Source organism: Lissotriton helveticus, chromosome 2_1, assembly GCF_964261635.1.
Source record: "Lissotriton helveticus chromosome 2_1, aLisHel1.1, whole genome shotgun sequence".
NCBI lineage: Eukaryota > Metazoa > Chordata > Amphibia > Caudata > Salamandridae > Lissotriton > Lissotriton helveticus.
The window spans coordinates 2,074,339,512-2,074,355,707 of NC_136059.1; the positions used below are offsets into that span (position 1 = coordinate 2,074,339,512).

The 16,196-nt window shown below is 44.4% G+C and overlaps 1 protein-coding gene across 2 annotated transcripts in view; it reads left to right on the forward strand.

Moving 5' to 3' along the window:
* The window catches only part of LOC144819045 (uncharacterized), a 444,234-nt gene that overhangs the window by 410,565 nt on the left and 17,473 nt on the right, over window positions 1-16,196 (forward strand). For both annotated transcript variants that reach the window (XM_078677028.1, XM_078677027.1), the window contains one exon: window positions 6,243-7,950. In XM_078677028.1, coding sequence (XP_078533154.1) covers window positions 6,243-7,950 — 1,708 coding nt within the window. The remainder of the gene's footprint in view (window positions 1-6,242; window positions 7,951-16,196) is intronic.

Here is a 16,196-nt window from a genome sequence, read left to right on the forward strand (position 1 = left end):
CATCCCTTTCAGGGCCCTAGTTTCAAAGCACTAGTGGTCAGTATCTTCATGGCTCTGCGATCCTGGTCCGAAAAGTTGTGTACAAAACTGACGTCCGCACGCATGGGTGCGTCTAAGTAGCTCTAGCGACGTCATCTCGGCGACGACAATGCCAACGACGTACGCGGAGCCGCACAACAACGCCTACTGACACGCAGGGGTACTGCTGATGAAAACTTTCTGGATCCAGTCTTGACGCCTGGGGGAAATTCTACGGTAAGGATTCTATCACTAACGAATGTTTCTTACAGATATATCGTTACTGAAGGTAAGTAACTTGTTCTTCTGCCCCCTTGTGAAGCTAAAGCTACTGCTCATTCCATTCCATTCCATCTTTCCTCTGCATGAGTACTGCGACCAAACTATACGCACTGGCATCCGCTACTACAATGAATTTGTTCTGAGGATCACATGGGTTCAGAGCTACCGCCTTTGTTTGCTTTTCTGCTATCAAAAGCCAATTGATATTCCTCATTCCAAAGAAACAGTGTACCCTTTTTCATTAGGAGTCCCAAATCATGTACCTTGGTTTCAAAATGCTGAACAAACTTCAAATAATATTCAGCTAGGCCTAGGAAGGAACGTAATTGGTCCTTGGCCGAAGGTGCCGGAGCACTCTTGATGGCCTCAAGCAAATGTTTTTTGGGCTTAACACCGTCCCCAGATAGTGTTTACCCCAAATGATAACTATGTCTCACACCAAATTTGCACTTTTCAGCACTCACAGTTCAATCCTGCATACTGCAGTTTCTTCAAAACATTATTCAACACATATTCATGGTTGTCCCTGTTGTCACGCCAAACCAAGATATCATCTTTGAACACTATCATGTTATCAACTCCCTTCAAAACACTGCTCATGAGCTTTTGGAAGACCGCAGAAGCTAATCCATAGGGCATTTGTAGGAACAAGCGTTACAAACGAAGTCAGATCTCTGGATTCAGGATGTAATCTCACCTGGTGGTACGCTTTGGAAAGGTCAATCGACGAAAAAACCTTGGCATTTTTAAAATTGGCTACCACTTCATTATTGTGTTGTAAGGGGTAGCGATCAACCCAGATGTTGCGGTTTAAGTTCCTCAAGTCCACAAACATTTCCAATTTGCCATTTGACTTGCATGCCAAAACAATTGGATTCTAACGCCACACTAGGTTCAATTACTTTGGCTTCAAATAATCTGTCAAATTCCTTCCTGAGCTGTGCCCGCAAGGCAAATGGCACATTCCTGACTTTGTGACAGACAGGATTACATTCTGCCTTCAACACAATTCGGTGCTCGAATTTATTTAAGCATCCCAGTTTCATACTTAACGATTCCGGATACTTCATGTGCCACTTAGACCTCTGAGTCTTGTGTTAATAATACTTGGTCAGGGGCATTGGGATCAAGTATAATGCCTAAACTCCTTTGCTCTCTCCAGCCAAGTAGAGGTCTGCCTTTTATTCAACATATACCTTCCCTTGTGTGCTTCTGCCCTTGTACAAAATGTGGCACACGAAGTAACCCAACAGTGGTAGTTTATCACCACAGTACCCCACAGGTTCAATGTCCGGTGGTGACAGGTTGCACCTGCCCGTCCTCTCCCACACATTTTTGATGATTATGGTGAATGGAGAACATGAGTCTGCCCACAATGAAACTTTGCCTTGGTTCATGTATAAAATGCATTTTCGTGGATTATACCCTTCAGACATGGTTTACCTCATTTTCCCAAATTACTAATGTTTCCACACCATTGTCATATTCCTCCTCAGATGAATATCCATCATTTGCCCTTACTAGGTTCACAGATCATTTCCAGCCCTCACTGTTCCCTGACCTACACATTCTGGAAAAATGGCCCAGCTTCTTGCATTTAAAACATGTGATTTTAGTGACTGGGCACCTTACTGCTTCGGAGGTATATCTTAAACTTCCACACCTGAAACAAATGAGTATACTATTACTGGATGATGCCTTTTCAGTAGAAGGTTTAGGTCGAACTTGAACATTAGTGGCCAAAATCTTGGTTTTGCGAATGGTGTTAATAACACTGGCATCACATTTCTTCTTTCCTTGTTCACTGTTAAGTTCTTTAACATATTGAGAAGTGTTTTCCACCTTTCTGTCCATAACAATGTTTTTCTGCAAGGATGGAACTTTTAAATCTAATAACCTCTCATGAATTTTGCAGTTGTTGGTCCTGTTTATGAAATGATCCCTAATTATCTCTTCATGTAAGTCCCTGAACTTGCACGTGGCGGCTAACGTTCTTAATACTGCCACATATTGCTCCACTGTTTCGTCAGTTTATTGCACCTGTGTCTTTCCACTACTATGCTAGTATTTTCCCATAGTTATCTTCTAAAGCTTTTAAAGCCTCAATATACTCCTCAATTACTGCTTCTTCTGAACCTGACCCTCGTCTTCACCCTCACCTTCACGTGAATTGCCACTTATAGGTTTGGGTAAAGTTTTCAAAACCTGCCTACCTTCTACACCTAAATTATTTTTTAATAATGACAGTTTCCGAGATGTCACACAGGTTTCTCCTCCTATCGCTTCCAGATAAGTCTCAAGTGATTCCCGCCACTCCTTCCATATCATGAATAGAATACCGGAATTTGGTAAAAATTTGGGCAGGGCTAAAACTGATGTGGTATCCATATTACCTTCTGATATGTTAAACAATAGAATATCGCAAAATCTTAAACAGAAAATATGCGTGTGATGAATACCCCCAATCTACTCAAAGTTAACAGGCAAATAACTATGTAATAGTCACTTCCTACAAATGTATTGATTGGCAACACAATAAGTTAAAATAAATAAAATAGTCACGTAGACTCTGTAGCCAGCAAAACTTTTCCAGCCTGCACCGCAAATCAGGTGCTTTATCAACTGTAGACCTCGCTGTGGACTGTCCCCCAACAGCTTTGACAACTTAATCATGCAGCATACACAGTAGTTTCACTTACTTATGTGGCCTTTGTAGTGCACTCGTCAGCCACTAAAACGGGTCTGCCAACATCCGACTGGCGCTTACACAGTGCTTCCCTGCACTGCTGACATGCTGCTCCTTCAACGCGTCTCTAGGCAACACTCGGACGTGTTAAACGGTTCCCTGTCCTCTCTGCTTCGGACGCATCTCCTCAGCAGAGCGTCTCTAGGCAACCGCTGGACGCTCCAGAAATGGGTGTCGTGCTGTAGCGATGTCATGCTGCGGTCCCACCTTCATCACGCAGCACGACAGGACGTGTCACAAACCATGGCTTTCTTCATCACTCGCAGTCCTACGATTGAATGCTGAAGTCACAGCATCGCTGGCACAAGCCTGCAGGCAATTCCAGAGCAGAACCACGACCTGGATGCCGCTGTTCACCAGCAAGTTAGGCGCCAATAGCGTGCTTCGAACCTGACACAAGTCTCACGTACCAGATTTAAAAGCAAATAGTGAGGCCGCAGGCACACAAAAGCGCTCCTACCTCCCAAAAATGAAACTGAAACAGGCGAGGGCAATTTGCGGCCAGCGGAGAAGTCCTGCTTGCAATAGTTCAAAGAAAACGTCGAACATCACACACGACCAAGGGGTTGTTGAGCTCCTTCATAATCCAAAATGCACTTCTTGTCCCAGCAGCACTCTTGCGGTACATCCCATCCACGCTGCCACTTTTAAGTTCACAAGAGCCACGTAGAATAGGTTAAAGAGGTTTAGTCGCGTGGTACAACAACCCCAAAGGTCCTTCTTCATCAGCAACTGCATGCTCTCTATCCCCTGGATTGAGAGACTCCAGAATCCAGTGGAGATGGCAATCAGATGTAGATTTTTCTAGGATACCACAATTTATTTCAGAGGTTCCTCTAGAGAATGTGACTCTTTAGGGTTGGGTGGTATCTTGGTGTGGGGTTTCCAAGCATGTGCATGGAGTTCATGCAGCTGGGTAGCTTTCTCGTGATGGGTTCCTGAGTTTCTGATAATGTTGGTGTTCGAAATGAGGACAGTTTCGTGTGGGAGAAGAAGCTGAATAAGGTGTTATCCACAGCTTGAAATAATCTCCAGATTAACATCAAGATATTGTCTACACCTCTACTTCTCTACAGGTTGGCCTTGCTCTGATTCTCTATGCCCTAAATAAATAAAAGCTGCAAGAATGTGAAGCCAAAAGCCTGGTATAGTCTGGCATCAGTAAACTGTACCACCAAGAAGGCTGTTCATTGAGAATTAAAACTTACATTCTCAGTCAGTCCAGCTTCATACGGAGCTCATAGCAAGATGTCACTAGATATTGGAAGAGAAAGGTCACTCATGCACCACATGTTTTTTTCTCTACTGATAAAGTCTATTTCTTATGTGTATATTTTCTGTCTCTTGTCTTTAGATAGATGCATGCATGGTCTGGGTATTGTCACGCCATTCCTCTGTAATTTGTGGCCTTTTGCTGTGAACTCCCTGTTGGCATTCTGCTCTGTCAAGCCTGGTTATAAAATCAGCTTTAGCTGTATTGCCAGCCTCTTGTAAAAATATTTTAAAAGCTAATGAAAATACTGTCACATATAAATAATTAGTGATTCATGTTTTACTTTCGCCCACCATGGCATACAGCATGCGGCAGTGAGTCAGCCCACTGCTGCCACTGGCTCTCTACCATTGTTACTAATAGCATTTTTCCTGATCCTCCTAAAAATGTGCTTAACAAAGATCCTGCTTGTTGGGTGTGTGAGGGTCTTTTTCCGAAAGGAGGAAACTCTTCTCCTGTCCCTGTGAACATCCACACACTAGTGTTCACCTTTGAGATCACTTACCTCCACCTGCACCATATATTAGGAACTGCATACCTCTTTGGTTTACACTAGTTATTGGGCATGTATGCTGGATCTAAATATAAAAAGCCCTGAGTTCCCCTTCTCGGAGAAATATTTATTTTTTCCTTGTCAATTATGTAAACCGCTTTATACAAAAAGATAATAACAATGGGGGCTGTCTGACAAAGAAAGCACAATAACAAATACATAGACTATTCAATGAGTGACTGTGGTGACATATAATGCAAATGCAATAGGTGACTGTGGTGACATATAGTGCAAATGGGTGACCTTTCAAATTCAAACAATTAACAAGACAATAACATAAATTCTTCGTCCTTTTCAGGTCTTTCACTTTAGCTAGTCCTAGTTCTTAAATTAATTGCTATAGTGAGCCAGGACATGAGATGGTTGTACGTCGATTTTTCGACCCTGTGTGTGTGTGTATATATATACATATATATTTGTTGATACATCAAGTAGGGTCTTTTGTCTTCTTCAAGACAAAAGAAGGAAGTGCGACAGCCCTTGGTGTTTGGGAATTCACAAGAATAAGTCTATTAACTCCTCCGAGCCCAGAAGGAGTTCTTTTTCAAGGATCATCAATCAACCAACTGTTCACCCTTTATCTGTATACCCCTCTGGATGTGCTTGTCGGCGTCCAGGGGGTAGTGGGCTTGGAGGAGTTAATAGATTTATTCTTCTGAATTCCCAACCACCAAGGGCTGTCGCACTACCTTCTTTTGTCCTGAAGAATGAGACCAAGGGGCTGATTCAGAGTTTGGCGGTCCATGGACTGCCAAACCAGCGGTGGCGCAGCAGTGACGGTGCGCACTGGCAGTCCGATGCCTTACTCTGAGTTTGTCGGTCAGACTGCCATTAGACTGCTGCAACCGCCGGGGATCTGTGATCCCTCGGAATTGGCGGGGCAATCTGAGCCCATAATATGCTGGCAGTGCAGCTGCTGCGCCACCAAGCATATTATGAGTTTCCTCACCGCCACAGTTTTCATAGCAGTTAGAAAACTAATAGAGCCCTACAGGGCCCCCTGCTGCCTCCGGCCCATAGGGATTCATGCAGGAGGACACATGATGTGTCCCCTTATCTCTCCCACACTCCGAATCAGGCCCCAAAACTGTATCTGCATGTGAGTAGACACTACACACGAGGACTCCCAACACTACCTATTGTCTAAATTCGAGAAATACATACTCCTTTGTGAATTTGTAATTTGTTTGTCGGGAAAAAGGACATGGAAAAAAACCTCATCATGTGCCAAAAATGTTGTTTGTAGACCTGGTCACTGACCGTTGCCTGGTGAAGTGCATGCATCTGCAAATGAGACAATTTCTGTTGACAAAACACATTACTCACTGTCAGTGTTTCTTTTTTTTGTTTTCTTTTCCTGTTAATTACAGGAGCTGCGTCTCAAATACTATGATAGCCATCGTCAAGTGACACATGATGTAACTGTTGATTCTGTGCCAGAAAATAAAAGAGAACTAATGTCAAATCCTGGTATTTTTGATAAAATGCCTAATCTAGTAATCGCAAGAGAGCGCAGGAAAGGAAGACCAAAACTTACTAGGCAGCGGTGTTTCGATAATAGCTGTCATCTAAGTTCCAGCCTTACCAGTGTCTCGAAAATAAGTACTAACATTATTCAAACAAATCAGAAAGTTGATGAACTATTTGCCTCCCATCGAGATAGTGCACAGGAGCCTCATTTGGAAAATGGGTTTGTTTTTGGTGTAAAAGAAGCTAAATGCATTGCAGATACACCTGATCAAGCATCTTCAGACAGATTATCTAATCAGATGCCAAACAGAGATACTCCTTTTATGTTCACGTCTAATTCAATTGATGTTTCACTGACTACAGATGAAGATCACCAATCTAATACAAAAGAAGCACCCATGAATGTATCTGTTCACCCCTACGCACTTGGGGATAAAAGTACAACCCATCATAATGAAAGCATTGTGCCGGGACATTGTGGTAGGCTGTTCAGTGGTTCAGCCTCCTCGCCCACCACAGTGTCTATAGCCTTATCTGACCTGGATAATACAAAGACCACACCTGCAGTCACAAAGTCCAATTTTCCCTTTAGCTTTGGTGGTGATTCTAAAAATAGTTTTTTACCATTCAATGCTAACAAGCCAGGAAATCCTTCATTTTCGTTCACTGTAGCCCAGCCTCTCAGTCAGCTTCAAGAGAGTGCAAAGGTTAAAATGAGAAGTGAGAAGATAAGCCTATTTGAAAATACATATGGAGGATTTAAATTTAGCTCTCTTAAAGGACTTGCACTAGATTCTGAATCTCCAAATTCTAAGGCCCCGACTTTATTGAAAGGTGTTGCAGAGATGGATGCGGATGTTAAAAAGAATTCCGCTCCATCAACACCTGGAAAGAACACATCTTCATTTCACTCCAGCAGCTGTGCTACGAAACCTAAATCTACTTCAGGCTTTTCATTTGGATACACTAGTAAGGATAATTCAGTCAACGTGCCTGTCACTTTACGACTTTCAACAAATGTTTTTCAATCAAGTAAGCGAGAAGAGGGAAAAGAAACAGAACGTTTAAGCAGTGTGGCACTCTCTAATGATGAAACATCCCTTCCAGTTCATTCAGAATTTGATGCTGGTTTGGAAAGTAATTCCTTGTTCCCTCTTTCTAATAATATATCTAAAAGGTCTCCACCTCCAGGTGCTTCCTTCATTCCTATGTTTGGCACCGTGCAGTCTACCTTTACTAGAGAAAGCAGTTTGTTCCCTTCTCATCCTGTTGTTACAACCCTTGCGCCACAAACTAAAGAGACAATCGAAGGCACAGGAGCTCTTTCTCAAAAGTCGAAGCTGTGCAGTATTATTGAAAACACTATACGAAGCCAGAATGCATTTGATTCAATTATACAAATCCAAGATAAAGATGTTCCTCAATCAGCAGGCCTTTCTGAGCTTCTGAGAATTTCACCAAAGAAAAAAAGTTGTCCGTTGGTTCCACTGAAGGAAGATTCCGATGAGGATGAAGGCAACAAAGGCACTAGCTCTAGTGACAGTAGCAGCACATCTGAGGAGAGTTCTCAAGTGGAAAATAAACTAGAAGAAGACAGCCACTCTGTTGGTAAGTTCAGATAATTTCCTGTTAACCATTATAATTTGTTTTGTTGTATTCCTAGTAAAGTTTTCTAACCTTAAGTATTCTTGGAATCATCTTGTAGAGGTGGTAATTGAGCTATAATCCTCAATTATCTGTGCAGAACGGATGAAGTTCTGCTCATCCTTACACAATCAACTTCTAGAAAACACTGCAGCACAAGAAAGGCAGATCCCATTATTATCACCTTATGCTTACATTTCGCATGTCTATTAAATTCACAGTAGACAACCAGTGTTAATTTGATAAGGGAGATTAACGTTTCCTGTATCGACTAGGAAACATCCTAGAAGTATCATGTAGAACTTGATTTATAGTCGGTACTCTTTTTATGTTTTTTATTAACGTTTTATGTTGTTTGATCATTTCTGTTGTGGGCTAATTTGTAGGAGCACAGGCAGCCCCCTCGCACCCCCCCCCCCAAAATGAACCTTGGATTTGTTATTATGCCAGGTTATATGATCGGATCATTCCATTCTTTATAAGTAATTTAAAGCTTAAATCATCGTAGACAACTTCCCACATTCACAACTCCCCCCTCTTCTGCAGTTTCGGGATATAATCAGTAGTGGTGTTCTAGAAATGCTGCACTTAACCATTCAGGTGTTTATTGCAAATAAACGTCCACCATTAGTAAATCTACGAGAGTCTATTTGTCCTTTTATTTGCTTTCAGCAGTTCTTTGTACCTGATCCAGTATAATGCTATCACCCTTTCTCCATTGTAGTCTGGGATCCCCCTCTTCCTCCTTCTGATTCTTTTAACCAATGCCCCCGCTCTCCTTATTCTCTGGTTACTAGGGTAACAAGGTTAAGGGTGTCTTATCCTGTTCGGCCCTGAAATGTTGTACAGGTCCAATTCTCTAACCCCCACCCAGAGCACTGCCCACATCTGCCCGCCTCCCCCCCCCCCCCCCCCCCATCCTCACCTCACCCCCTCTGCACACATTCTCCAAGTGGAGTTCTCAGCCTGTAGGCTGATTCTGGTAGATTGCATGAAAATAAGCAGGTGTGTTTTTGGTATGTACCTAAATAGGTACTTGTGCCTTAAAGTGCCTCCAGCGTATACCCCCTATCCCTCATGGTTTGACTACTTATAGTATGTTACTGATGGACTAACAGTGCCTTCAGGGGCTGCCCCCTGTCACTCCTGGTTGCCCCCTTTCGGAGTAGACTCCATATACTATGCTACTGGTGGCTTAACAGTGCTTCCAGCTATGGGGTTCTATTGCTCTTTGTAGTCTCTATAGAATGCTACATTTGAGGTTGTAGAAATGAATTAAAGACCTGCTATTTCCCCAGCTAACAATACGGAACCCAACTGGCATTTTGGTACCACATACTCCAGCACTATATAAGGTCAGAACAGAAAACTCCATTCATGAGTGCTCCAACACATAAACAAGAGCAGGGTTTGGTCAGACAATTCACTAATTAGTGCTCTGCCACGGCCGACTAAAATCATTGTTAGCCATGGACTTGCTGCGACCAAGGCACTAAGAGAGATGCCATTTGTCAATTTGACTGCATGCTTTAAAGCACTATATACAGTCCTACTCTTGTCTTTTTCCATCATCTTGATTAGACATGTTATAGCATTTTAAACTCTCAATGTTAAAAACGAAATTAAGGCATGCATCAGGGTAACATATTCTATAGGCATTTACAGACTGCTCCTAACAGCAGCGCCTACCCAAATAATATTACATTCTGGGGAGCATCACTGTGGTTACTCACTGATCATACCAGAATGCTTTCCACATTGGCCACACTGCAGTTCAACACTTTTTCACCCAAGCAGTCTCATCGGGGGTATGAAACACTGTATAAGTGCAATTACATCATGTTACAATACAATTAGAAACATGATATTAAACAGTTCTTAATTCTGTAAAGTAGGGATGTAGGATGTATACTTCAAAAGTGCTCAAGTTCAACTACAATATGCAAATTAATTTGTGATCCGGGGTGACCGTGTCCAGACGAAAAGGTTAAGGGCCCGATTTATATGTTGGCTGAGAGGGAACGCTGTTGCAACTGATTTCACTCCCCGACAATATTATGGTCTGTCCACCATCTTTAGATTTTGGGGGCACCATAGGTTTAACGACGACTGCGGAGACTTCTCCCATCTCTGCCTTGGTTAAACCCCTCCGATAACCCGACAGGTTTGGTTGTATGCTCACTCAGCTAATTTATATGGGAGGGGGCATACAGCCAATTTTCAATGCCTGTCGCTGCCAGGAAAAACCTGGCAGTATGGGGCATTGAAAAGTGCTCAATGCCCCCTCGTCATGCAAGAAAACTCTAATGGTGAGGGGGCATTGTTTTTTTTTTTTTTTACTTTCGAACAGAAAATAACGATTTGCAATTTTTTTTTAAATTAAAAATTGTGAGTTTTCCGTACGGCTCCGTCATGCTGTCAGACTTACACGCATTGGTAGGAACCGCCGCTATGGTTGCTGTTAGTGCTAGAAAAGTCTGCTAGGCCAGTGGACATTCCTAAATTTGGTGGGCAATACCCCTGTCAGGATCAGAGAGTAATTTACTCTGTTGCCCTGGCAAAGGAACCGACTGCCTGCCAATATATAAATCGGGTCCGAAACCTATTCATGTTAAGTAGAGGTAGTATTTCCTCACCTGCTTTTCCTTTTCAAGTCTGCCTTTGAAGCTTTCTACATTAATGTTTGCCTACCAACCATTTTGGCCTACAGAAACTTTTCTTCTCACACATCCCTTTTTACCCTACCTAGTACACAGTATTTTGAGGGGGAATGAAGAAATCTTACGTAAATAGATTTCGTTCTGGTTCGATGGATTTTTGTATACTGTAGGCTGCTCCTCTTTTGTTATTGAATGGATTTCATAGAAACCTGGTTATGGGTATATCAGTGAATTTATGTAAATTGCATTTGTTCTACCTTATCCCTTGTCCCGCCACCACACGCTTAGGTGCAGTGAACTAAGAAAAATAAGAGCGCCACTATGGTTACTCTGATAACACCAGAATGCTTTCCACATTGTCCACACGGTAACTTAGCACTCTTCCACCCAAGCAGTCTCAAAAGGGGTGTGAAACACTATATACGTTGCAATACAATTAGAAACGTGAAATTAGACAGAAAAAATATGAGCACCACTGGATTTACTAGCTGTTTTATAAGAGCATGGCTCATTTTCGATGTCATACTCTCCTTTGTTTTTATATTTTAAAAAAGCTATAGAAACGATAAAAAATCTGTTAGTCTCCCATTTTCTGCATGTTGCTGGGAAGCCAGTGAAAAAGAGCACTAACTGCATCATAGATTATCTAATAGAGACTCAAATTAAAGAGTTTTACGAGGCCATGCACTGCGTATTTGAGCAGGCCGATCCCTGTGGTGAGCCTTCTGGCCCCGTGGGGTCATAGGGGGCCCCATCAGTTTGAGACGCCGTCGGCTCAGCCACGGCGAAAGTGGGTCCTCCAGAACTTGATTCTGGATCCAGGACAATGCCAGTCGTGCCAACGTGGCTTTCCACGGCATCGGACCCAAAGTCGGTTCCAGAGCCATTCTTATTCCAGATGACTCCGATCGACGCTGACTCCAGCGTCGGTAAAACCCAGAGGTTCTCTGTTATCGCCTGGTCATTATCAGGACTTTTCAGGCACGGGAGAGGATTGGGAGGGGTCTCAAGATCCTTTGAAACACCAGGATGTGTCTGTGGAACAGATGGACTGATATGAGGAACTTGGGAAGGCAAGTGGACTGGACACATCCTCAGGTACTGGCATGCTTTCCCGTCCAACTGTGGTTATGGAGGAGGGGGCTTCTTATGCCACGGTGGTAAGGAGAGTCGCTGCGGTCCTTGGACTGGAGTTGTCCTCTGTGCAGGTCAGGACTAATCTCCTGACCGAAGTGCTTCAACCCGGGGCTTCCTCCTCTGAAACCTTATTGCCCTTTAATGAGGCACTTACTGATGTCCTACTAGGCATTTGGTCCAAGCCTAGCTCAGGGGCTCCTGTGAATAGGACAATTGCATGCTGCCATCGCCCGGCTCCAGGCGACCCAAAGTTCCTTAGTCAACATTCCACCCCTGAGAGCTTGGTTGTTAAGGCTTCTACTTCTCATGCCGTTTTCCTTTCCTCCCCTCAGGATAGGGATTCCAAGAGACTGGAAACACTTGGGGAATAAGATGTTTTCTTGCTTCAGTCTAGCATTGTGGTCATTGAATACTGCATGCTTATTGGGCCGTTTCTCTCATTCTCTTTGGGAGACAGTTGCACAAGTGCTGCCACAGGTCACAGAGGAGGCCCGGACTGTACTCTCCCAGTCAGTGAGGGACCGGTGAGATGCAGCAAAACTAACCATTAGGTGTGGCCTTGACACAACGGACTCGCTGGACAGAGCGGTCTCTTTGACAGTGGCTTACTGCGCAACACCTGGCTGAGAACGTCTGGCTTCTCATGCTACATCCAGGCTAATTTGATGAACATGCCTTTTGGCAGATCTCGTCTCTTTGGAGAGAATGAGGATTCGGCCTTGGAGCGCTTCAAAGATTCTCGTGCTATCGACAGATCCTTGGGCCTCTCAGTAACATCACGTGGCTAGTCTAGCTTTCACCTCTTTCGTGGCAACGGAGGGGTTACCAGCCACACCAACTGTATCCCAGCCACGGTCCTGCACAAACTTCCCAAGGACGTGGGCGCTGTTCATTCCGACCTCGGAATGAAAGCCAGAAGTCGTCTGCCACCGAGCCCGCGGCAGCCTCAGCCTCCAAGCACTGACTCTACAAAACCACGCTACCCCAGTTGGTGGGAAAATCCATCATCCTCTCCCCTACTGGTGGTCCATAACATCAGACAACGGGGTCTTGCAGATCATTCAGGAGGGCTACTCTCTGCTTTTCATTTCTTTTCCTCCTCCATTCCACCACTTCAAAAACGGCTTGTGGAAGATCATATAGCCTTACTCCAAGAATAAGTTACAGCTCTCCCGGCCAAGGAGGCTATAGAGAGGATCCCGGTTTCAGAAGTAGACAGTGGTTGTTATTCCCCTTACTTTCCTAATTCTGAAGAAGAACATACGTTTACAGCCTATTTTCGGACTGTCAATCTCTTTTTCAAAAAGGAGAAGTTCAAGATGCTCAGGCTTATCCTCCCGAGCAGCGAGTCCAGGATATTCTGATTATGGTTTAGATATTTCAGCCTCTATCCTGGATTTCGTTGAGACTTATTCAGAGGCTACTGGGCCTCATGACCTCCTGCATCCTGTTGGCAAAACATGCCAGATGGCGTATGCAGACTGTGCAGTGAAACCTGAAGTTCCTGTGGGCGCAGCATCAGGGTAATCTCTCCAATATGGTCCAGATTTCAGAAGGAACTGCCAAGGACCTGCAGTGGTGGTTAACAAACCGCGATTGGGTCAGAGGCAAACCCCTCGCCCTTCCCCAACCAGATCACACAGTGGTGACAGATGCATCACTCCTGGGATGGGGTGGGCATCTGATAGAAGTGGAGATTAGGGGACACTGATCTACCTCAGAGTCGGGTCTCCTCATCTCTGTGTTGGCGCTTCGAGCGATCTGGTTGGCATTGAAAGAATTTCTTCCCTCTGTCAAGGGGAAGTTAGTGCAGGTGTTCATGCACAACAACACTTCTATGTGGTACTGCAACAAGCGGGCGGGTTTGGATCATGGATCCTTTGTCAAGAGGTTTTACGTCTCTAGACCTGGCTAGATGGCAGGGCAGAAACTTGGTGGTGCTCAGGGGTGCTGTACGCCTTTCCGCCCATACCACTTCTACCCAGGGTTCTTGAGAAGATCAAGAACGACCGAACCCAAGTCATTCTTGTAGCTCCATATTGGGCATGGAGAGTCTGGTATCCAGAGCTTCGGAAAATGAGCATTGATCCTCTGATCAGGCAGTCCCTTCAACAGGGTCTTCTGTCACAGGAGATAGGGAGGGTCCTCCACCTGAACCTGTCAACTCTCTGCTTCCATGCATGGAAATTGAGCGTCAACAGTTGAAGGTTTTTGACCTTCCTCCTGAAGTATGTGAGGTTATCTTGGCAGCCAGGTGACACTCCACTAAGATGGAATATGCCTGCCGTTGGCAAAAGTTTGTATAATATTGTACAGAAAGGTCTAAGGACCCTTGCTCTGCCTCTTTATCTACTATCCTTCTTTTCATTCTTACCCTTGCCCAGCAGAGCTTTGCGCTGGGTACGCTCAAGGGTTATCTTTCTGCTCTGCCTGCTTTCTTGCAGCTGCCAGACCAGCCCTCTCTATTTAAATCTCCTGTTGTACATAGATTCTTAAAAGCCCTTGTACATATGTTTCCATCCACGTCCTTTGTCATGCCTCAGTGGGACCTTAATTTGGTCCTCACATTTCTCATGTGTGCTTCTTTCGACCCGTTGTATAATTGTCTCCATGGCTACTTACCATCAAGACAGCCTTTCTAGTGGCAATAACATCTGCCCGGAGGGTGCGTGAGTTGCAGGCATTGTCATACAAGCTCTTTGCAGATATAGTGGTACTTCACACCCGGACTTCATTCTTGCTGAAGGTAGTGACCCCATTCCACCTGGGTCAATCAGTCACTCTTCCCACCTTTTTTGCTACCATCTGGACATAAAGAGCGTTGTTGTTCTATCTTGACCGCACAAAAGAGTTCCGGGTGGACGACCAACTCTTTGTGGGGTACGTGGGCGCTAAGAAAGGGCTTGCAGTACAGGAACGGACCATTTCTTGCTGGTTCATTCTCTGCATTAAGATCTGCTACGCCCTAGCTAAAATGCAGCTCCCTGGGGGATTAAGAGCCCATTCCACCAGGGGGAAGGCTGCAACCACGGCGTTGGCTTGGGGTGTCCCACTCTTGGACATCTGCTGGCAGCAACGTGTGCATCTTTGCACAGTTTGCCAAAAACTACTGCCTGGACAGTCCGGTCCGCAGGGAAGGGCATTTCGCCAGTTTGGTCCAGCAGGACTTCCTAGTATAGTCAGTTTGTTCACAGCCCACCGCCAGGTTGGTATGGCTTGGTTATCTATTCAAAGGTAAGGAATCTGCACCTTGATATTTTCTCTACCAGATAATGCTTTACCAAAGTTAAGTAATTTGTTCATTCAATGTATTCAGTTACGTTACTCCCTGGGTGTTAAAATGTATTTTTAAAAATATGTGCTCGTCCCTGAGAGGCTCTGCTGCAGTAATCTACTTGTTGTGGTTAGGAAATATATATTTATTCTTGTAAAACAGTAACTACCTTCAAGAATACTTTAACTATTAAACCAGCAGCAGAAGGTAGAACGTTGTTGTTATCTCTGCACGGATGATTAACAAACCAAATAGTACCAGGCAGAAAAGCTTGTTTTTCAACTAGATAGTGACACTGGATTTCAGGGTCTAAATTGAGATGCAGAAGAGTGATCCTATATCCCTAAAAATACTCATGTATCTGCACAGCACATAAATAAGGACTTGCCTAGGAATAGTAGTTGCATGTGCTTTTGTCTGCGACACATTTTGCTTACTGAAAAAAGATTGAAGCCCGCCTGTTACTAACCATACCTTGTCTTCACTGTCACTCTTACTTGCTGAATCCTGATTGATCAGTAGGTCCATTTTCACTTTCTCTGCATTCGTTTCTTTCTCCTGTCGAGCATGGGCCAAGTACTGATTTACTTTTTTTTTTGTGTCCTTCCACTGCTCGCCCAGGAATTGAGGTGACACTTTTTTGTTCCTCTTCCCCCGTTGTCCATGTTGTTGCTTGTTCTCCTATTTCCCTGCTGCGCCAGTATGTGGATCACCTCTTTACCACAACCACCACCATACTACCACCACCACTGAAACCTCCACTACCTCCCTAACTACCACCAGCACCACCTTAACCACCCCCAACCATAACAACCACCGTAATCACCACCACCTTAAACACCACCATAACCCAACCACCCTAGCCACCACCGTCTTCCCTAACCACAACCACCCTAACCACTGCCCAACCCTTACTACCACCACCCTAACCACCCCCTCACTACCACCACCCTACACCATTACCACCACCACCCTGTCACACCCCCACCCTGTCCCACCACTCTAACCACCACCATACTACCATAACCACCACCCTAACCATCACCACCACCCTACTCACTGCCCTAACCACCATCATAAGCACCACTCCAACCACAATCATAACCAACCTAATCACAACCACCCTTCTCTAACCACTA